At 37.1% G+C, this 23,622-nt stretch overlaps 2 protein-coding genes across 4 annotated transcripts in view; one reads left to right on the forward strand and one right to left on the reverse strand.

Annotated features, from left to right (window-relative positions):
- Nucleotides 1-14,817, reverse strand: part of LOC112555251 (UV radiation resistance associated protein-like) — a 30,758-nt gene extending 15,941 nt beyond the window's left edge. Inside the window, exons 1-7 of one of the 3 annotated variants that reach the window (XR_003097428.1) lie at nucleotides 14,595-14,817; nucleotides 13,517-13,637; nucleotides 9,733-9,767; nucleotides 6,189-6,252; nucleotides 5,811-5,908; nucleotides 3,978-4,091; nucleotides 1,688-1,785 (exon numbers count right to left, since the gene is read on the reverse strand). Coding sequence is in view for 2 of the 3 variants with exons in the window: in XM_025223565.1 (XP_025079350.1) it covers nucleotides 1,688-1,785; nucleotides 3,978-4,091; nucleotides 5,811-5,908; nucleotides 6,189-6,252; nucleotides 9,733-9,767; nucleotides 13,517-13,637; nucleotides 14,595-14,666 (602 nt within the window). In the remaining variant the exon portion in view is untranslated. Of the gene's footprint in view, nucleotides 1-1,687; nucleotides 1,786-3,977; nucleotides 4,092-5,810; nucleotides 5,909-6,188; nucleotides 6,253-9,732; nucleotides 9,768-10,281; nucleotides 10,322-13,516; nucleotides 13,638-14,594 lie in introns of those variants that run through there. The other 2 variants (XM_025223565.1, XM_025223566.1) reach the window with 2 other exon arrangements.
- Nucleotides 14,818-14,908: 91 nt separating this feature from the next.
- On the forward strand, nucleotides 14,909-23,622 carry LOC112555260 (ragulator complex protein LAMTOR4-like). Its single transcript, XM_025223579.1, has 4 exons — nucleotides 14,909-15,046; nucleotides 15,182-15,271; nucleotides 16,912-17,029; nucleotides 22,896-23,622. The coding sequence occupies exons 2-4, from the start codon at nucleotides 15,194-15,196 to the stop codon at nucleotides 22,991-22,993; spliced, it is 294 nt and encodes a 97-aa protein (XP_025079364.1). The 5' UTR covers nucleotides 14,909-15,046; nucleotides 15,182-15,193; the 3' UTR covers nucleotides 22,994-23,622.

Raw genomic sequence — 23,622 nt, forward strand, 5'->3', positions numbered from 1 at the left:
TTAATTACACTGATTTTCGTGTTTTAATAAAATAGGTATCACATTTTCAACAGTGTGTACATTTTCAGCATGAAAATATGTTGCAAAATGGTATGGCTATGGATCCCACTTATGGTTAACACTATAATAATTTCATGGTCATTGGAAGGTTAAAAGGTTGTCAGCATGAAGATTTTAAAACAATAACTTATTTTTTTCAAATTAAGATGTTCATCATAGTGAATGCCTCGCTCAACATGTCCGCCATTTTTCCCCACAAAGTTTCATTCTTTCTGCTATGAGACATAGTAGTTTTCTCTAATGTAGACATGGTAGCTGTACTGAATGTAGCCCACCTTTCTATTATGAGACATGGTGGCTGCATCTAATACAACCCACTTTCAGATCAAACCTTTAATCTTGCCTTGGTAAGACAATACCTACCAAAACACCTTTGTTCAATCACTGTCACTTCTATTGAGAAACTAGACCCAGCCTCATGACATCCCCTTATATGATGATGACATCATGATTACAGGTCACAGGTTCTAATAATGCTTCACCAACTTAATTCCTTAGAATTTAGAACCCGGTTTCCAAGACAACAGTTGGCTATCTTGTGATTATCATCAATTCTAGAAGCTAAGTTTCAAGCCAGCGTGGAAAATGCCAAAAAATATTGTTATACTGACACCTTTAAATGTGTACCAACTATGATATTTTTGTGAGCCCTTGGCTTTAAAATCATTTACACTTCAGCAATTTTTTTTTAGGAAATCCTGCAAGGCTGCATGAAAAAAATCAATATTTTCTTCCAGTGACATTTATAATCCTCACAGGAACTTCATCAAATGGTTAGTCCCCTCAGTCACAACCATCCTTTCATGACCAGGTAAATCTCTTTTTTTTTTTTTGGCAAGCATACTCTAAAATGGTAGTAAACATGAAAAAATCAAAAGGATAATCTGGTCTACACACTCCATCCTGCCAATCCTTAAAGGGATACTCAAGGCTTGTGATAAGGCTGTGGCGATGGTCAAACGTTTCAAAACTATATTTAGTTACAATTACTGAGCACGAGAGCAATACAAGAGAAATAAATGATTCATTTCTCAACTACCACTTATTAGCACTATTTCGGTTGCTGATGTTTATAAAAATTGAAAACATCCAGCGAAATCGACCCTTGTGTCCTTCCGTTGAGTAACCACGATAGCTTCCTGAGATGGTCAAGCAGACGAGTCTGGTTGTGACATCAGTCAGAGGAAGTGTCTGTGGTCATTGCGAAGATTTGACGTCGTCATCGGTGGTGTCACGTGAGTTTATTCAGGTTTTAAAGTGAACTTTTCAAAGCACAGTTTTAACAATTATAGAAAACAGTCTGTTTCATTTGGTAAGCAGTCTTGGTCATATGTCATAAGGTCACGTGATGAAGAACGAGACTTCTTGTAAATAAACGAAAGAGTTCTATGTAATTTCTATTCTTAAACACAACATGCTACAAAACCTTCAACTTTTCCCATATGAACAGATGCGAAAATAGACGAGATTCAAGTAGATCATACTCTTTACATGATTTTAAGAAGTTTTATTTCGCCTTTAGAATCCCTTTAATCCCATCTCCCATGCCCATAGCATCACTCGAGTACCCTTTCTTACTTCAGGGACCCATTCACCTATACCCCTCCCATAAAAAGCATTAACTTACCTGGACACAGAGCTGGTATTGTATGAGTTACGTACAAGAGACTGGTCAACTTTCACAACAGCAGGTAATAATGTTGATGGCAAATCTAAGTCCGCTACCTACAAAAGGGAGAAAATTAGCATGAACACACAATGAACATAAAGTCAGACTTAGTCATCTACCTAGTATAATGAAGATACAATTAACAGGGAGCTACACATTGTAGTCTAGCTAGTATAATGATCACACAAGGAACATGTATCCAAGCCATTGTTATCTAGAACTGACGAAAGCAGTGGACTCGCCCAGGAGTCATAGTTATGGCACGAGAATAGATAGTCTCCCCAAAATAACTTTCTTTCTATGCACTCTACCAACACTCTTGTATGTGTGTGTGTGTTCTTTCTAGCCTTGATTATTGCAGCTACTTGTTTGCTACTTTTGTCATCCAGACGCTCCAGAAAGTAGAAGACTCCGCTGCACTTCTGGTGCTTAGAGCTTGGAAGCGAGACTGCCACTCTTCTCCTTTATTTTCAGCACTGGCTTCCTGTCTGCTCTGGCATTCAGTAAAAACTGACTGTGGTATGTTTTAATTTCTTTGCTGGCTCCTGCCCTCACTATTTCTCTGAATTTCTATTCCCCTATGTGTCACCAGACAACTATGCTCTGTGCCTGATGACTGTATCCTATTCCTCTCACCAGAACAACAACATATGGTAACAGGATGTTTAGTAAAACAATGAAACTCTCTCCCTTTCCATATCACCACTACCTACAAATGAATCTTTAAAATCCGAACTGAAAACACACCTCATCCTTCAGCATGACTCCTAGTACACACACTTAGTGCATATAATGCTCATCCTTTTTAAACCCCCCACCCTTTCTCTGCTTATTGCTACATTCCTCATCTTCTTCCTCTGCAGAATCATAATACTCTTAGTTCTTCTCACTTGGTTCCTCTCTGCCATTTCTATATTTGACTTCTATTCATTGTCAGTACTGTGCTTTATACTTCTGTACCTTGTATGGTGTTGTCCATATCTCCTTTTTGTTTTAAGCACAAAAGCTATGCTCCTTAGAAATGTGAGTTTGCATTATACAAATCTTGCATTATTATTAAATCAGGAACTCCAGGAAAATCATCTTGTATTTATACTTATAATGTAATACCCTGACCCCTAGATCACTACCATGTGTCTTTATCCCAGAGTACCTTCACCACCACTTTTTAACTATGGATCCAGGAAGATAATTGAGAACTAGAGCACCTTCCCATGCTTAAATTGCCCACTGGGACCAATAAAGTTGATCATTGTCATTGTGTAGATGTGGAGTTTGATGTGATGGGATTTGACACTGGCTTTTAACTACAGAAACAAGACATTTGCCCTAGAATTCCCAATGTTTTCCCAGGCTAGCAATTTACCCTTGCTTCATAGCAAGTAGCTAGACTTTGCCTGAATCACTTGATATAAAAGTTTGTTAACAATCTGAAGATCAGTTCCAGTATTATGCTATTGTCAGTAGGAAGACTGAAAGGGGTTCAGCAGGTTTTTAACAAAAAGATGAATACTGATCCTTTTAAAGAGTTTTAACAACAAAAATATACCATAAACTGAACTTTTTTTTTTTTATTGGTACATTATGGTGGTGAAGATCATGTTTCTTCAAGAAAGGGCAAATGATGGCAGACCTGAAGATGATGGGAGAGACCCAATAGCAAAAGAAGTGTTCATGATGTTGCACGATGAAGAAAAGTATTGGAACAAAATCAGAGTTAAGAAAGGCTTGAAGAGGATCAAGCTCCCAGGTCCTGACAGACATGAAGCAGATTGTTTTGAAGACTTCATCCTGGGTCATGGAGTAAAAAGAGAAAAGTGACATACCAGAGAAGATCTGATCAGTTGGACAAGGGATAAAGAAACTGCATCTTCCAGAATGTAGATGATTGAAAGTGGACAGATACATCCAAGGTCAATGAAGAAGGAGAGCTGTTCTTTATAAGAAGTGGGTTCAAGAATTTTTTCCAAAAAATTATATTTTACTTAAAAAAATTATTAATAATATTTGCCTCCACATACTGAATGGTTTGTTTCTTTTTTAACTAATCCTCCTTAGTCCCTCTCAATTTTTACAAAAACCCCCTCAAAATTACAAGCTATATTTTAATCTGTCATGTACAGAGTTAAGGCATTATAGTAATACATAGTCTAGATATAATTTAGATGTGCTTATCTGTCAGTTCACAAATTCTACCTCTTTCTCACACTCCTCATCTCTCCCTGCCCCGTTTGTCGTTCATACTTACATTTTTGGCCAGGGTTTTCAGGTCAGCTTGTTCTTTGCTGATGTAGATAAAGAACTTATCCAGCATACCAAAGATAACTGTGTTTGGAGGATGCTTCACCATGCTGTTTTGAAGCTGAGTTTTATTCACAGAGAAAAGCACATTAAGAAATTAATAAAGTCAGACCAAAAAGTACTTTAAGTCCATCATACATCCAAATTGCCAATTTGGCAATCATGATAAGCAATTGTTTAATAAGCAGCCCATTTTCATTTTCATCTGTTGAAATTGATCAAGAGTATAGCCAGCACTGAATATCCACATGTAAACATAAATGTACCTAATTATTTCATACCAAAACAACGCTGTCTACCCTTACAATTATTACAGATGCCATAACAGCTAATAATATGCTAAATAATTGATTCCATTGGTTCTTGTGGGAGTATTTCAATCCACAGCTTTACCAATTGCTTCCTTAACATTAGCCTGAATTACTACTGATATTATGATAATAAAATAATTATATAAAAGTATACAAATCAACCCTATTTAAATTCATAAAAATATTAATGTGCTTCTGAACTGACTAAATTAAATAGTATGCATGTGTCAATGGGCGCATCACAAGAAGTGTAAGTTTTAATTAAAACTTAAATATATAACTTTATATATAATATAAATGTATTACATATAATTCAAATCTGAAAATTACAATGGAATAAAATATGAACACTTCACGCTTTTAACATTTAACTGTAAAACTTTATGGGATGAGTCCTCAGTTCTTTTTCTTACTTCTTCTTGCTTTATGTCTACTTTTCATAATAACCCTGATAGAAATAAATAAAGTGTACTACAGTCAAATCTCCTACTATGCCACCCCGCTACTATGCCACTCTCGGTATTATGCCACTTTTGCTCAGTCCCGACTATAAATTCAATGCAAAATAAATTTACTATGCCACCTCCTACTCTCGCTACTATGCCACTATTGTAAAGGCACGAGTTGTGAAATTCCGCGAGCGCGTCGCATCTGGCGGGTCTTTCACGATGGAGGGGATTGCTGAGGAAATGCTATGCAGGGAGGAAAGCAAAGAGGACGAGATCGAGGAGGAAATTGTTCAATTCGAGGAAGCCCAGTGAGCTTGGAGCACCGTTCTTACAACAGAGAAGGGGGAAGCCCGGTGTGATGCAAGTGTGCGATCGACTAGACTAGTGGTTCTCAAAGTGTGGTCTGCGGACCACTAGTGGTCCTCGGGCATGTCAGGTGGTCCGCGGCTGACAGTCGTCATATGTCAGCAAAGTGACGTTCAAAGTGATGCATTCCTCGCTTTAACATTTTAATTACAAAGAACGAGGTACACGTAGTTTTATGTCAACTTATTACTATATATACTACTGTCAAGAAGGACATTTAGTTTTGAATTGTAATGAAACAAATGCGGCAATTTAAATTTGAAATTCATAGTACAGAGTGATTTTTAGGGTTTGGTGGCCCGCCATAATTTTTACTTAAGTAAAGTGGTCCGCGGTCCGAAATACTTTCAGAACACTGGACTAGACAACGAGATGTATGAGATCCGCCGAAAGAACATGCGCCAGCTGACGATTCTTGAGAGCTTTAAACTGACGGGTAACTTGAACAAATAAAGCCATTTTTATGAACCCTCGCTACTATGCCACTCTCGCTACTATGCCACTTTTGCTCGGTCCTGGTAGGTGGCATAGTAGCGAGATTTGACTGTATCCTAATAAAGAGATGGGAGTGGGAAATCTCATCCTTCAAAGTAAACAACATTTGAAAAAAAAAAAAGGAACAGGATACATAAAACTATTCCCACAAGTATTTACCTTTTCTGCTAAAAAGTACAGTCCTGTTAGGTGAACATTCATTACGATCAACTGACGAAATTTATCAACATTTCCCACCCACACTCGCAAGACCAGTGCTGTAAATGGTTAAGGAACAATCTGGTGTGAATTATGTATAATCTCAAAAACCACAGAAAAACTCAATTAACATATACCATAGTTTTTTTTCTCCAAATTTTCAAAAGAAGGCTAGCATAAATGGCATCAAATGTCAACAGTCAATATTTGTTTCTGTTTTTACTATGAATGCCATCGCTAAAGGATAGTGTCAACAGTTGTAACATTTTTTTTGTTTCTACTTTCACCATGACATGGGCTAGGGTTAAGGTTAACATCTAAGCCATAAAAGAAGGATACATTTGGATGCAATGTTTACTTCATCTTCGCACCTGCTTATATCAAAGTTCTGCCAAGAAGGGTTCTGTAGTTGAAGAAAAACAAAGTCTGGACAAACACATTCAACTAGGAAGAAAAAAAAAAGATGATGATAATGAAAAAGATAATAATAATAAAAAAGAACTTGATTTATATAGCACTCTTCTTCACCAGCAAAGGCAGGCTGAAAACACTGTACAAAATGAGAAAAATAAACTGACAACAGACTTTAAAGTATCTAAATATCTCAGATGAAATCATAAGCACTTCAGTTTCAAAACATTTTAATGTCTTTCATTCTTAAATTAGAAAATTCCATCACATAGTTCTGAAACTATAAAGTACAGTCATGTACATATGAAGAACCATCTCATCACATGTTATCAAATGTAACAGTGACACTATAAAATGGCATACTTTTTAATACCTCCATATACAAACGTGTTTGTTCTGGTGAAGATAGCCATGGATAAATTTGTGATACGAAAAGGAACTGATTGCAGTGGTTTTTTGAAAAGAAAACAGGAAGAAACGAGCGATGTGCAAGTTTTGGGTGCTGGAGCCAATGAAATAGCAGAAAGGCCTGCTATGAAAGTAAGAAAGTATGACAATGAATACTTGAAAATTGGTTTTACCAACATTATTGTTGATGGTAAAGAACGTCCACAGTGTGTTGTTTGCTTCGCAATATTAGCTCCAGATAGTATGAAGCCAAACAAACTACGGTGCCAATTGGAAACTCGGCATGCAGAATTAGTTTGCAAACCTCTCGAATTTTTTGAACGAAAATTGCAAGAATACAAAAGAGACAAAAAAAAATGTGTCTCACATACCTCAATTCCTAAGAAAGCTTTGATGGCCTCGTATCAAGTTTCCTATCACATTGCTAAAGAAAAAAAGCACATACAATCGGAGAGTCATTAATAATGCCTGCAGCAATGGACATTGTACGGACCATGATAGGAGAAGATGCTGCTACGCAACTGCAAGCCATTCCTTTGTCAAATGACACAGTTCGCCGGAGAATAACTGAGATATCTGAAGACGTGTCTGATCAGTTGATCAGTCGTATAAAAGCCAAAATTTTGCCTTGTGGTTAGATGAAGTTACTGACACTGCAGGTGACTCACATTTGATTGCTTACATTCATTACGTGTGGGAAAATAATCTTCTGGAAGACTTGTTATTTTGCAAGAAAATTGAACGCAGAGCAAGAGCCCAAGATTTTTTTGGGGATTGTCGACCAAGGCATTTCCTGGAGTTCCTGCGTCAGCTTGTGCACAGATGGTGCTCCTGCAATGGCTGGAAAGAAACAAGGGTTGCAATCTCTTATTATAAAGGTTGCTCCAGACGTAGTTTGGACTCACTGCATGATCCACCGTGAAGTTCTAACTTCCAAAGATTAGAGTGTTGAGTTGAACACAGTGCTAACGGATGTCATCAAAATGGTGAACTTTGTGAAGAACAGTTCTGCCAGATCTCGCCTGTTTTCTCTGATATGTCAAGACATGGGAGCCAACTATGACGCCTTGCTCTATTACTGCGAATCAAGGTGGTTGTTGCGTGGAAAAGCTCTCGCGAGAGTCTTTGAATTGCGGGAAGAATTGTGGGTGTTTCTGAAGGAGAACTCTTTCAACAAGGCTGACCTGCTTAAGAACGACCGATGGCTGCTGCTAATGGCATATTTATCAGACATATTTGAGAAGCTGAACCTTGTGAATACTTCTATGCAAGGGAAAGGCACGACCATATTACAAACAACTGACAAGATGAATGCTTTCGTCCGAAAAATCTCGTTGTGGACGCAAAAGATAAGCCAAGAAAATATTTGTGATATGTTTCCATGCTTGTGTAAGTGCAAGGCTGACGTTAACTTGAATCTTGATCAGGTGAAGAACGTAATTATTGCCCATCTAAATGGAGTGCATTACTTCGCTGAAATTGATGTGACTAAATACGATTGGATTCATAATCCATTTCTGGCTGATCCTAGCACAAGTGGGTTGTCCACGGAAGAAGAAGAGCAGCTCATCGACCTTTCTAGTGACCAATCCCTGAAAATGGTCTTCCAAACAACACCAGTGCCAAAATTCTGGATTAGCGTCAACAGTGAATATCCTCTCCTTTCTGAGAAAGCAATGAAAGTTCTTCTGCCATTTTCAACTTCGCATATGTGTGAGCAAGGATTTTCAGCATTGGCAGCACTGAAGTCGAAATACAGAAATCGTGTGGACGCAGAGGCTGAGCTGCGAATAGCAGTGGGTACGAACATTGCACACAGGTTCGCTTCTCTATGCAATAGCAAGCAGGTTCAACCTTCTCATTAATCAAAGTGAGTGTCCAATAAAATTAATAAAATAATATTTACTAGCACCGCAGAATTTGCTTTCGTAACATTTCATTAACAGTTATGCTTCTTGCAGATACGAACTTTGTTCTTCCATTGTTGAATTGTATTAATTTCCTCGACACGGCATTTGAAGTTATCTAAGGCCCCCCATACCCTCCATCGACCTAGCTGGTTAAGGGGGGCGCACCTGTGTTCGTCAGATGGGCGTCACAAGTAAAATGTTGAGAACTGCTGTACTATATGGTTCTGAAACCTGGAGAGTGACTAACACTATCAACAGCAAGCTCCAGATCTTTACTAACCAATGCATACGCCATATTCTGGGAATAAGATGGCCTGAAAAGATCTTCAACAGCTGCCTGTGGAAAATAACCCAACCAGAATGCCACTAGTCAAGACATCAAAAAGTGCAAATGGGGCTGGATAGGAAACACACCCTGCGCAAACCAGCTGACACCATTGCTGGGCAGGCACTTTAATGGAACCCTCAGGGAAAGAGGAGAGTTGGGGTGCTGCCCAAAACTGGGTCTGCTGGTGAGGTGTTCTGGCCTTATTCTCCTCAAGGAGTAACAAGGAATAAACTAGCTGCCCCGATTGCCCTCCCCAGGCGCATACACCACTAATACAAGAGGCAAAGAGCTAGCTTCCGTAAGACAATAAGGCAAAGTAACAGTACTCTCGTCTCCATATTACAACCGTTTCAGGATTGGATTCTCTCACCATATATATTCATACTGGCCACAAACTGGTTTATGCAACAAACAAAAAAGAAAAAAAAAGGAATTAACTGGACACTTATGTTAGTACAAAAAGACTTTGTGCAGATGGCATCAGTTATGCTGTCCAGCCAACATGAAGATGCACAGGAAAAGATAGGATTTGAAAAAGTAAATACAGGCAAAACAAAAGAAATGAGACAGAATGCTAAGTCAAGAGAACCCATAATCACTGACAACAAGTGGATAAAGTTCATAAGCTTTCATACCCAGGCAGTCTAGTAACAACAGGCGGTGAAGCAGTTTTAACAGCCAACATAAATCTTTTCATTTTATTTTGTTCTATTTCTTTTCTTCAAAACTACCAAACTGAAGACAGAGAACAAAGAAACAAAACACATATGATAAACACTCAAAGGAGAGAACAAAGAAACAGATGTGACAAGTAAACACTACTCACCATTGAGCCTGTGATCTTTTCACTGGTGTAAAATGCTGAAACGAAAGTAACAATTCCCTACAATCATGATCTTTAAACCTTTTTCAATGATAGCTCAGTTGCTCCTTAAGAAACATAGAATTTTAACTAAAGTATCTAAAAGGTAGACTTCATCATGAATTATCATGTAACAAAGCAGTGGATATTATAAAACTGCATTCTGATTTTGTATGTGTTCATTTTAATAAAAGAGTGGGTTTGTTTTAATCATCTAGCAATAACAATGACTAAATTTATTAATCCCAACTTGCAGTTCTACTTGAGAAAGTGTGCTCAGCTAAAAGTCTTTGGCTATAAGAAAAAAAGATGTATCATAGATAGCACAGATAAAAACACTTTTATCTCTAAGGTCATACTAGACTTTAGACATACATCCACATACAACCAAACTTTTATTCACTACTAAGTAGCTGGACTGATAAAGGAAAAATTGGTTTCAGATGTTTCTTGCTTCTGCATAATGAAAAAAGCATCATGCTTGCCTAAATTCATTAAAATAAATCCTCCTACCTAGGCATGTTCAGGTGTGGACAAAATCCCAGCAGCTTCCCTGAGAATATGTGGATCACAAAAAAAAAAAATCAAATCCCTTTAATCCACGCCAATATCTTACAACCAATCTAGTCAATACTACTCCAACTGTTTCCATCAAAGACAGACATAATGGAGAACCAGAAAACAAAGGAAAAAGATAAAAGGGTTTTCAGTAACTGATAAAAATGGCTAACCCTTAATTAGGAATGACTCTTGCTTCTTTGCCTGTGAAAAACTGACACATACAGCAGTTTGGTTACAGCTATGAATGTCTAGCTCCAACAAGGCAAAGACAAAACCAGAGGTACCAATTGAATCAAACAGGACAATGATGATGATGTAGTTTTGTAACGCGCTAGTATCCGTATCACAGAGATATGCTCAATGCGCAGGGAACCCAGCAGCCACCAAACTGCAGGGCAAATGAACAACTTCAAATAATGTTAAACAAGTGAGTCTTAAGATTTTTCCGAAAAGATGCAATACTATCAGACTCCTTAGTCGAGAGGGAAAGCGAGTTCCACAGAAGCGGGGCTACATTAAAGAAGGATCTGAAACCCGCAGTCTTCTTGTTGGTATTCCCTGAATGAACACTCGGTCGTTGAAGTCTGAATTGGGCTGCTGAACGAAGGTTCCGCTGAGGTTGGTGACAGTGAATGAGTTCTTGGAGATATGCAGGCGCAAGGTCGTGAAGACAGCCATATGTCAAAGTGCCCTAATATTGAATTGAATTGAATTGAATAACAATTTGTGGACAATTCTTTTCTCCACAGGAAGCCAATGTAGGTCATGTAGTACAGGAGTAATGTGATCAGATTTCTTCTAGAGTGCAACTATTCTAGCAGCCATATTTTGCACTCGCTGAAGCCTCGACAACTCACTCTTAGAAATTCCCCAGAGGCAGCTATTGGCATAGTCTAATCTAGAACAGATGAGGGAGACAGCAACTGCATTTGCAGTCTTCCTATCGAGAATGGGTCGGAGTCGTCCAAGTGTGCGGATGTGGAAATAACATGCCTTGACTACAGAACTGACATGATCAGACATAGTAAGAAGATTATCGACATAGAGGCCAAGGTTCCGTACGGAGCTGGAGAGGGGGACTCTAGCTTGACCCACTTTGATGGAGTCTAGAGAGACTTTGCGAAGGCTAAACTTGGAACCACATAGCATCGCCTCTGTCTTCTCATCATTAAGCTTGAGTTTATTCCGTAGCATCCATGACTTGACCTCTAAACAACACTCTTCTACGGCACAGACTGCCTCACGCACCGACTCACTGTCTGTACTGAATGAACGATAGAGTTCAGTGTCATCTGCAAACACAATCCAAGAAAAAAAGGACTCATCACAAGTCCTTTCATCCAAGCCACAGCTGAACACAGGGCAGATGACAATAGTTGACTCCAATGGTGAGCAAACAACTGCACAATAAAGGTCTACCGCAGGCTAGAAAGTAATCTGACCTACTCAAGATACAGAAATAGAAATAAGTATCATACATAAGCAATCCAGTAACTGATCCAAAAATTATATAGATTATAAACAAACAAACAAACAAACAAACAAAAAAAAAAGAAAGAAAAAAGGAAAACAGAGAGTCAAACAATTTGTCATTTGCCATAGGGATGCCAGTCTAATCTCTTAACAATCTGGATGAACAACTCAGTATCACCAACACTCCTCATGGTCTAACATGCAAACTGCAGTGAATCTAATATCTGCCTACAGAAGTTCAAATAAAATCACTGAGAATTGTTTACAGAGTTTTCCTTATTTAGGATTATTAGTGTTATTAGCCAAACAATTGTTGGGTTTATTAAAATTAATTTTCTTAGGAAGTGGAGTGAAGTTTGAAAGTTTCCAGATGACTGGAATAGGACCTGAATCAAGAGTGAGTTCAAAGTCATGCTGCAACATCTTATCCACCATATGGCCCTGTGCTTTATTGTCCGACATTTCATCACATAGTCTTAAGAAATTACTGTCATCTACCCATCATCCTCACATAATTAGACTATTAATGCGATGCCTGTGGTCAGGTTAAAATACAATTTATTTTACAGCCAGCATAAAAGAAAAAAAAAACAAACAACAACAACAACAAAAAAACACATCTATGATTTGGTCATCACATTGTTGTTGCTAAACAGTACAACTGTACATTTGTTACCTAGCTTACAGCTGACTTTTACTCCTCACCCCTCAAGATAAGAAAGCAGCAGAAAGCTTGTCAGCATCACAAACCCCTCACCGACTGTTCTTATTATTCTTTATCTACCAGCTTTACTGATAGTATTCCTTCTACAGCTTTACCTAATGAGGATTTATCAAATATAAATATATGATAACCCTAACCCATCACAAACCTCCTCAAACTGTTTTTACAATTCTTTATCTACCAGCTCTTCTGATAGCTTTATCTAATGAGAATTTCTCAAACACAAATGTATGGACATGCAAGTTGTGAGATCGTAGACAGTAAAAGTCATCAGTCAGAACTGGTCTTTCGTTACTTAAGGAAAACATCCACAAAAAGGATCTGAACAGATCTAAACATAATAACAGATATTCCTCTGCTTCATGATAATGGAAACATTAGGGAGCGCTCTAATCAGTCCCCAGAAGCCCAACCTTGCTACAATCAAAAGAATACTGTCATAGTAGGCCTTGTGATATCCACAAAAGTCTTCCCAAGAACATCATACAAGACATTCTGGAAGGATGCAGAAAGAGTGGGATGGCCTGAAACACCAAAGAAGGGACCCAACCCTGGTGCATCTACTAGATATATCTGCTATATCTACCTCAGAAAAGATTGCTAACCTTAATACCTCACCCCACCCTATGACCATATACTGGAGGACTGAACTAATGTTGCTTCACTAAAATGAACAGCTTGCAGACAGAACAAAGAAATATGAGAGGTACAGAGCAAGGAATAAGAATGTGTTAAAAATATATCCTCCAACAAGATGGCATAGACATGTTATACAATGATATCAATAAGTGTGGTCGAAAACCTTTTAAAAATTGTAAATCTGCTATTTTTATGTGTCAAACTTGCGCATGTATCAGGTGGATAAACACTCTTGCCTTTGTGCAATTTTGACAATGTTTTATCCAATTTAAAAACTTTTACACATCCTGGTACTTGTATAGGTCTGGAGTCCAAACACATCATAGCCAAATGCACAGAAAAACTACAAACCTCTAGAAGTACTGCAGGAGTGAAGAGTGAAGTAACATTGCAGCTGAGGATATTGTTCCCTTGTTTCACCTCCACAGTGCAGATTTCTCACAGCTATGCTGCGCAAGTGGCGAAGGCGTTTCTGAAATTTAAAACATGTTTAGCATTAGTTATTCCCTAGCAGTTTCTAAAACAACAGAAAATTCTAATAAGTCATTTATTTCAAAGCCCCAAAATGTATACCTTATGATTCTATATAGTAGCTGTTCAACTCCAAGCTTAAAATATGAGAGAATGTTCTCAAATGTGTGTAAGTAACTGAAATCCATTTTTAAGATACAATTCCACAAACATCACCACATACATAAAGAGGTAAAACTTTTTTCTATCATGCATAATCTAATAATAATGATAATGAGAATAATAATATGTTGATTTGTATAGTGCTTTTCCCCACCATTAAAGGTGGGCTCACAGCTCTAGGCATGACAGCAAAAATCACTTGATACTCCTCTAAAAATAGTTGGTGCCATTCCACAGTGCCCTTTAATCTTATCTGTGAGTATAGTGTGGACTGACACATTGTCAGCAAAAGGACATCACAAGCATGCAATATGATAGTGTCATATAAATTCCTAAGGTTGATATGTATCTGTCTAATAATCGAAATACCAACACTGATATTAGCCAAATATGCCGTTACTCCACACATTAATGTCAAAACGAAGTTTACACTAATATAATGAACAGAAGCAACTACAAAAAAAAAGTATAATTGGGTACAAAGGAAAAATAATTCTATCTTCTTCGAATGGTTAAATCATCATTTGCGCTGCAAGCACTTTGCATGCATCTGCACCACTTACACTATAAATAATGCAAAGATTCTTTGAGTAAGACATATTTGATGCAGTAAGAAGCTTACACTACAGTCAAATCTTTGTTTTCACATAAATTATTGTTTTTGAATTTGAATGAGTAACAAGCACTCCATGCGTTAGTTGATAATTTTCACATTGGCAGCGTTAGCCTGATATGGAAGACTGTCTACACATCATATCCTAGTACATTTAAGTTGTAAGTTGTGTCATTCGATTACCTGCTGAGTCTGTAGATTGTATGCGTTCCGCACCACCGTAAAGTCTCCAGCAATGCCTCCACTTAATGCCATCGTGTCTCTCTCTTTAACATAGCTTGTGTAACGCTGACGCTAAGGCTGTCCGACTTGTTTCAGTATTAGTGAAACTAAAGCAAAAAGCTCCTCCGAGCAGAAAACAAATGGAATATCCAAACTACAGAATAAACAGGCGTCCATGTTGACGCCCCGTCATATCACGTGATATGCGCCTGACATTCTAGTAAAATAAAATTAGGTTCTTCATGTACTTTGATATTACTGGTATTTTATAGAAGGCATATCTTCTTCAGTCATGTTCAAACTTCTTTATTGCTAAACTAAAAACTAAAGTAGGGTTCGTGCTAATCATGTGACATGCCAGGGACAATAACCGTGATTTCTTGAGTGGCATCGTCTTCACTGGCGAGGAAGAGGTAAAATGTTTTTCGTTTTCAGCGGCCGTTTTTCATTACTAATTAATTATCATACGTAGTAAATAGCATACATTTCAGATTACTGATCAACAAAGTATTCATGTATTTGATTCAGCAAATAATACTTTCTTCCAGGTTTGTGGAACTATGACAGGACAAGGCATTGAGCGCATACCAGACTCTCTCGGTTACCTGGTTCTGACAGAAGAGGGTGCTGTTGTTAGTGTGAGTGTAAATGCTGAGAGACACAAAATCATCTGAGTAATAAACGTTTGTAGCAACTCAAATCATATCTATGTTTTAGGCCTTTTTTTAATCACACCTGCATACTTACACATCAGGTGGTAGGTATTCTTTTGAAGTGATGTGTAAGACGTAATAAACGACAATCAGTGGATTTAGGCTCTCTCTCTCACACACACACATGTAAATTGGAAAAGCCGACATCTGGGTGGTTAGAGCACCAGTGCCAAGGCCGGAGGTGCACACACTATTTCTGGTTTATTACAACTGAGGTGTGGTATACAGTGTATCATGGAATACTGTCTCATTGAATCCAATTGTTTAATGAATACCTGACCCCTGAATAGGTTTGAGGAAGGGCAGATCAGCAAGGGAGAAAATAGATGAGCACTGCCCTTACAAAAAACAAATAACACCTGATTCACCAACTACCAGAATTTCACATACCTTTTTGTCTTTTAAATCTTCAAAAGAATACACTGACAGAAGTAAAAAGTAAGTGCAAACAATAGACTCAATAAACCCTGTCAGGGGCCACAGCTATAAAGTTAGAGAAAGTATTTTCCCCAGGGAAAAAGATACCTTAGGAAAAGAATCTTGTTTTCGCACCATCATATACAATTTTCCTGCTTGTGCTGGGTACAAATAAAAATTAAGGCAGTTTAAAAATTTTAACCTTTTGTTTGAAACAAAACAGCATTGGTTCAGCACTGTGGCGTTCACCAAAAACAATTGATGCATTTCATCAAACTTTGTCAAAAGAATTCTATGTGAGATAAGAACTCTGAATGTAGTTCATGTAGGGTAGTAGTGTTGTTTATTTATTTACAGTTATCTATTTATTTACAGTTAAGGTCATTTACTTTAGACATGGTAGCTACTTCAGTATATAGTGCTTTGTTTTTAAATTTTGTCTTAACCCAATCTGTGTTGTAGTGAATAATGGAGCTCATTACAACAATGGTGATTGGTTTTGATGTTATATATTTGATACACTTCCATTGTATATTCAATTGAATTTCCGATTCCTGTCACCTTCAGTATACTTCTGATGCACTGGATAAGATTGTATTATCTCTTTTGGTTTTCATTGTGGGTAGTTTGGTATGCAACAGTTTACACCTGTTACCAATACAGCAAGGGCTGGATGTTATGGGCTCAGTTATTGTCTTAGGCATGCTGTTCTTTCCTTGCATGTGGCATCTGTTTACAGGGCTAGCTATATAGCCCTAGCTGCTGACACAGTGTAAAAACATCAAGTCCACTCCGCACCTTCCCCTCTCCCCCTTGGTGTTCATCCTACTTGTAAGGTTCTTCGGTGGTGAAGCAAATTATGTCAGATGCTGCAATATTCTACATTTATTGTTGGTTGATGGCTTGATGATGATAATATATGGCACATACAACATATAGTAAAGTTAGTTTTTTTAAGAAATGTTAATTTTATAGCATTTTTCAAGAATGGTATGCTATATTTCATGCTTATATTATGTAAGTTGATATATAAACTACAGGGAAAAAACTGTTTCTGATAATGACCTCTTTGTCAGTCTCTCATTTACACTCACTAAAAATGTATGAAGTTCACATTCAAACAAAATTTTTCTTAAATATTGATTCAGTCAGGTGGTGATTTGGAAAATGACGAGAATGTGGCCAACAAGATCACCAAAATGGTGTATTCTGCTGTAAAGCTGGTCAACTTAAATGACAGGAAAGACTCTTTTAAGAGACTTACAGGTATTTTCAGCATATGTGTACTTAGCATCATTCTTAAATAAATGTAAAGAGACATTAAGGGTTTCCATCATTAATTCTGTATTCTCCAGGTTAGGGACATTTTTGCTTGATACATATTTATTTTTCTGGTTTTTTATTTTTTGTTTGTTTGTTTTTTTTAATTTGAAATCTGTCTGGAAACTAGTACTAATGGCTTTCAAAGTGTTAATTAGTTGAAGTGCTAAAATGTGTGACTTTTTTTTCATTTATTATAATAATCATATGATAATATCACAAGTAAAGTATTGTGTCCCAGTATGCATGTAAATCGAATAAGCACAATCACGATTACCTGCTACTTGCATAAGGCGAATCAAGACCTACATTCGCTTACAGCTTATTGATATTCTGCATGCACAATGCTCTACTTGGTCTTCATTAGCTTGCCACAGCTAGCAGCAGGATCAACTGTTGGTATATTTTAGAAACAGCCAAAATCTCATGGCATTTCAGTGAATGAGAAGCAAGGTTAACTACTTCCTACCGTAAGCTGGTTCTTTCTATACATCAAGCTCTCATCTCGGAGGTGTCACCTTCTTAATTAGGAAATTATTATCTTAAGGTTAGGTATTTGACCGTATTGTAGTCGAGATGCAAGTAACTCAAAACGTGAGGCTCTGACCTTTGACTTTGGCATGTTTGTGTGACTACTAGTGGCATGGGAGACAAAAAAGAGAATACAATAAGCAATGGGCTGGATAAACGATTAATCAGAGAGCAGACGGGCTTTGATTAGTCGACTACAAAAGAAAGTTGTATCTTATAATGATGTAACATATGCAAAAGTTTAAAATGATGAGTCAGTAAATGTGTGGGCAAGGATAGCTTTCGCATTTCAACATTGGTTGTGGAGATTACCCTCGAACACCTTGCTTATCTGGTAATCACAGTGGCACTGTGACTCAACATCAAAAAAAGATCACATGGGGAGTCATCACTCAAAAGGTGAATATCTGCGGGGTGCCACAAAGAAGTGCCCTCAATGCAAAGACAAATAAAGAGCCTTGAAAGGTAAATATTTACAGATATAGTTTGTGTTCAGTCAAAGATTGTATTGCATTTATTACATCAGTACATTGATAGCCCAGATGCTGCATAATTACTTGAGACAAAACAAAGTGCCTACACACATGCTAATAGCACACACAATAGCAGTTGGAGGATGACACATTGCAGTAGATGTTGAAAACTGTTTAATATATGCACTGACCATGGTGATTTAAACGCACAAAATATAAAGTCATTGACAAGTGACAAGTATTATTAATACCAGAGGTTACTTGTAAGTCTGCTGTGACTAAACGAAGTGCTCAGTTACAAGACAAAGTGGCACATCATAAAAGAAAGCATAGTTTGATTTAAAAAAAAAAGTAATTTCAGGTGTTAAAGGAAAAAATGATTTTGTGTGTGTGTGTGTGTATTGCTTCTGCATTCGCCTGAATTTAATAAAACAAGTTCCACAACAACATGTTGAGATAGTGACTAAATATCGATTTCCTGACAATCTACTAATTGCAACAAGAAACCAGATTCCTCGGATCGACACCAATGTGACTAGCTTATCACTTGTGACTGTATACTTGTAATCAAAATATAGAAACACATGCAAACAAATGTTTAACTTTTAAAGGGACTTTTCTGCTCTTCCCTCTCATTCTTACCCACACACACACATACATACATACTCATATCTGCTTTTATATGCATGTATATAACCCACACACAAATTAATCATGTACATCCACAGGAAAAAGACACCAAACCATCTAAATTTAAGACTAAAAAAAGAGACAATTAAAACCATACACTGCCATGGTGAGCCAGACAGGCCTCCGTGATAGGTGAAAATCTGCAAAGTAGTGGCATTATAATTTGTTAATATGTATTTGAAGGTTTTTATTAACCACTCCTACAATCTGGTAAACCTTTACCAATCTCTTATTATTAATCTCATGTTAGCCAGCTTGCATAAGGGGTAGTGGTGTACAACAAGGTAATCGTCCCCTGATAAAATACCCGTAAATACTTTATTTTATTTTGATTTATTATTCTTTCAATATGTTTGAATTAATATTCTTTCACTGGCGAGATGTTGTTGCAGCCCTATGCTCCTCAAGGAGCAAGCAACAAGGAATAAACTAAACAAACTAATATTCTTTTAATGTGTTTGAATAAATATTTAAAAGATTTTTATACTTGAACATTTTTTGGCAAAAATAATGAAAACTATAAATATTATATAAATATCTGTACAGAGCGAAAACTATCCAATACAGAATTATATTTTTAAAAAAACATGATACAGTGAAGCCACAATAAGTGAATCTTGATTCTTTGTTCGTTATTTCATTGTATTAGCTTATTACTGTTACTATCAGACTTGTCCTGTTTTATCACCATTTCCTGATCATTAATGTTATAAGCACTTTTGTTTATTTGTGTTGTGTGTTAAACACAGACTCATACCAGGTTTTTATATAAATATTTGTGTATGATGATGATGATGATGTCTATTTGTAATGCGCAGGTATCCATTCAGAAGAATGCTCATTGCGCAGCAAAAAACAAAAAAAAAATAAAAAATTAAAAAAAAAGAAGAGAAAGATAAAGTGAACAAATATATAAAACACCAGAAAAGTAAAAATAAAGACAGAAGTGTTACTTGGTTGTTTAAGTCTGTCTTAAATAAACAGATGGGTCTTCAGTCTTTTTTCGAAACGTGGTTGGTGAGGTGATGGTGGAGAGTGACGATGGCAGAGCATTCCACAGCTTAGGTGCCGCATTTTTGAAGGCCCTGGCTCCAGTGCGCTTCTTGTTGGTGTCTTTCACTGCAGGGAGACAAAAGCGTGACTGGGAGCCTGAGCGCAGGCTACGTGACGGCTGGTAAGGAGGAACTATCTCTTGCAAATAGTCAAGAGCAGTTTTAGACATGCAGGACTGAGCAATCGAAAGTACTTTGTGGTCAATGCACTTATTCATTTGGAGACAATGAAGGCTCTGTATGATAGGGGTGATGTGCTCAGTGGACGACTTTGCACGGGTGACAATCCTGGCGGCTGTGTTTTGAACTCTTTGGAGTCGATCCAACTGAGTAGCAGGTATACCCCACAATGCACTATTACAGTATAACCCCCCTCCCTTCACATATTTGCTTATAGTTTTGGTTGATTAGTGTTTTAGCCACTTTTCTTAGTAGTGTAGTGTTATTACTTTTCTTCTAACAATTTAACCTTTCGTTAAGTTAATTTTGTAATAGTATCTTTCTGTAGACATTCTAGTATTTTTATAGTAACACTTTCTTAAAATGTTTATACCATTTGAAGGATATTTCTACCATTTATTTTAAGTCAAACACTGAATACTGTATAGTACAATTAGTTTATTATGTGCAACTACCACTGAAACACTCTCAATTTCACTTTGCTCCCTTGCCAATCATAATTGTGATTGTAAAGTTGAACAATTGTCGGTCCCATAGATTGTTAGTCAACAACTACCTATATATATATATCATTTCCACACACATATGTATATTACTGCCCCTTCAACACATGCATACTCATGTGTGCTTGTATAAGTATGTAAGCTACACACACACTGGTTTATATATATATAATCTCTATACACACGTACATCTGCTTATATATATAACATATACCCCACCCCACCCCCATATGTGTGTGTGTAAACCTCACACACACTCCTTACAGCAGGAAATAATGCCTACACGGAAAAAAGAGTGAGCGTTTGTAGAGTTTTCCTGGACATAGGAAAAGCCTATGATATAGTCTGGCACGAGGGCCTGCTCCAGAAATTCCTATGCATAGGCACCCCTTGTACAAATAGTCCAATTAATTAAATCCTTCCTATCATAAAATATCAGTAAGAGTTGAAGATCAAACTTCCAGCGAGGTATTACTAAATAATTGAGAATCTCAGGGAAATGTCCTCAGACCATTAACGTTCAATATAATGATTGCAGACCTCCCCAAAAGCATCAAACGTGAATTTGCGGATGACACATCCCTTTTAGAAAAAGTGGAAATACCTATTACAATCCGAACAGGCCTAAAATCAGGAATAAATAGGATATAAGAAGATCTACATAAAAGAATGAAATGGTTTAAATATAATTGGTTTAGACTCTCACTGGAAATAACCGGGGAATAAATGTAAATATCTTCTTAACGTCTACCAGGCCCGCATTATGTCTAAACTACTATGCATAGCTCCACTGCCTGTCCACCTTAGATCAAACCAGATAGCTAAATTTCAGTCAGTTCAGGCCAGGGTGCTTAAAGTAGTATTGAAAGTACCTTCATACACACCAAACCTAGCAGTAATGCCAGAAACCTATAGAATTAATGCTCAAGGAAATGACAGCCAATTACTACTACAAGATGCAATGTCTCACGCCAGACCATCCAGTTTAGCAAATTCATTTACAACCCACAGGCTCCAAACAGGCCACCCCAGTCCACAACCCATGATTGACAACCAGCCTAGCCATGCTTTGATGTTCCTAAAGCCAAACAGGTCTGACCAAACCAAAATAGCTAGAATGAGGCATAGCAGAGAATACCTAGCAAGATGTAAAGACCCTATTTCTTGACTGTGGGAATAGACGTAGCACCCCACATATGTAATGAAAATAAACCAGAAATATAAGAACTAAGACATTTTTAAGATAAATACAGACTGGCATTAAACCATAATAACTTCCTCAAACCTCAAGCCATTAGGATTGCGAGGATAGTAAGGTGATAAATTGTTTGTATGTTTGTCAGTAATTTTTTCTTATTCTGTCTACAAGTTTCTTGGTTACATGTATTTGACTGTAGGTTTGTTTTGTAATCTTTTTTGTGTAGTGAATTCAGCACATATCTACATGCCTTTATCATTATCCAATATAAATAATATATATATTTTATTTTTGATCAGTAGGTGCCTGAATTTGAATCAAGTGGCCATCGATAAATCCAACTACATTTGGAAATTCATAAGCCCAATGTATCTGCCCCTTTGTCATCTCAGTACAACCTTGATTCGACAATGAAATTTCTTTAGGTGCTCGGTGATGAAAAACATTGGTGATTCTTGCCACAGGATGACTAACAGTTCAGTTATCTATACCAGTAAATTCTCCACACACTTATTGAAAGTTTAATGTGACAAAATATCATAGAGTGATGAGCATTGCAGTAAAGCTGTTAGTGTACCTTGCCGATTGGTGACATCAAACTCGCATTCCCCTTCATTAATCAGCGTCACAATGTTCTCTCATCTAACACAAAATTTACAATACCACTCTAAGTCATCAAACTCTTCAAATGGGTTCGATCTGTCTTGAAACACCCAATTTTGTCTCAGCAATCAACGTTGTCGCCACTGAAACACCATGGGGGTCGGCATATTTCTTTTCGGGTGGTGACTTATTCAGCCCCGAGACCTCTGTGGTCAGCCAGGCCAGATAGTGTCTCTGGGCTCCCATGCATATGATTTTGTTGCAAATAGGCACCCACATAAGCACTAAACTCATTTAAAATCCTTCTCCGGTCTACATGCATACGGGGCCTGACGTTAAAACTGAAGTGTGAAACAAAAGAAAAAAGTTCATAGACTTGATGAAAATTCTATTTTGATATATTCAAAGCTAGATATGTGTGAAACCTGTATATTAACCACAAGTGAAAACTCTTGCCGCCTCCTTTTAGTAAATATGCTTTGCTTGTTTTTACAGTTATAGTTGTTAATATAATTTTTTTTATTTTCACCTTCCCAAACAAAACCTTTCTTATTGATTTGAACACTCCTCTCTTTGTTTCAGTTGTGTTCGACAATTTTCTGTATGCAATTACAATCTCCAATCACAAGATCATGATCAGCAAGCGAAAATATGTTCCACAGGATCCTGTATCTGTGTGAAACTGCCAGAAGATCACAGAAGTGTCTACAAATTAAAAACCTTACCATGGTTGTTTGATTTTCTTCATGAAAAATTAGTATCTGATTATGTCCTGCTTGTACAAAAGTTGAAAGGAAGTTTAGTGTGTATATATATATACCTCTCTCTTTATATATATATGTATATAATGTGAGTGTAAGACAAGTGAATGAAATAAGACTACATTTATAAATTATATCTTTTATTAAAGTTTATTTGTATAGTTCTCATTTAGTGTCTGATCACCTGTGAAACTGTTATTTTGTTAAAACTATTGACCAAACTAAATAATGAAGATTAACAGGTTCATTGGTATAATGGAAGTTTAAGCTAGCTTTTGTTTTTGTGTGTGCACCTTTTTTTTTTCTTTTTTTTTTCCTTCGCATGTATGCACTTTCGTCTGTATGCATGTGTGTAAGAGAGAGAGATAATGCTAACCAGTTATATCAAAATACATTAAGCTTGCTGCTGGCAGGGATATGCACTATAGAAGTTCTTATTATTGTTATTCATGAAAAGTTTAAAGCAACATTAGGAGGTACTCAATGAAGGTTATGTTCATTAAACTCTAAACCCATCAATCTTAATAAAGCTCTTGTTTGGATACACA

The sequence above is a fragment of the Pomacea canaliculata genome, linkage group LG14, assembly GCF_003073045.1.
Source record: "Pomacea canaliculata isolate SZHN2017 linkage group LG14, ASM307304v1, whole genome shotgun sequence".
Classification (NCBI taxonomy): Eukaryota; Metazoa; Mollusca; class Gastropoda; order Architaenioglossa; family Ampullariidae; genus Pomacea; species Pomacea canaliculata.

What these genes read in the sequence shown, in the direction of transcription:
- LOC112555260 (XM_025223579.1), top strand. Translation starts at nt 15,194, where the DNA reads ATGACAGGACAAGGCATTGAGCGCATACCAGACTCTCTCGGTTACCTG. An exon ending in AAGAGGGTGCTGTTGTTAGT is followed by an intron (nt 15,272 to 16,911) that starts GTGAGTGTAAAT and finishes ATATTGATTCAG; the next exon opens with TCAGGTGGTGATTTGGAAAA. An exon ending in CTCTTTTAAGAGACTTACAG is followed by an intron (nt 17,030 to 22,895) that starts GTATTTTCAGCA and finishes TCTTTGTTTCAG; the next exon opens with TTGTGTTCGACAATTTTCTG.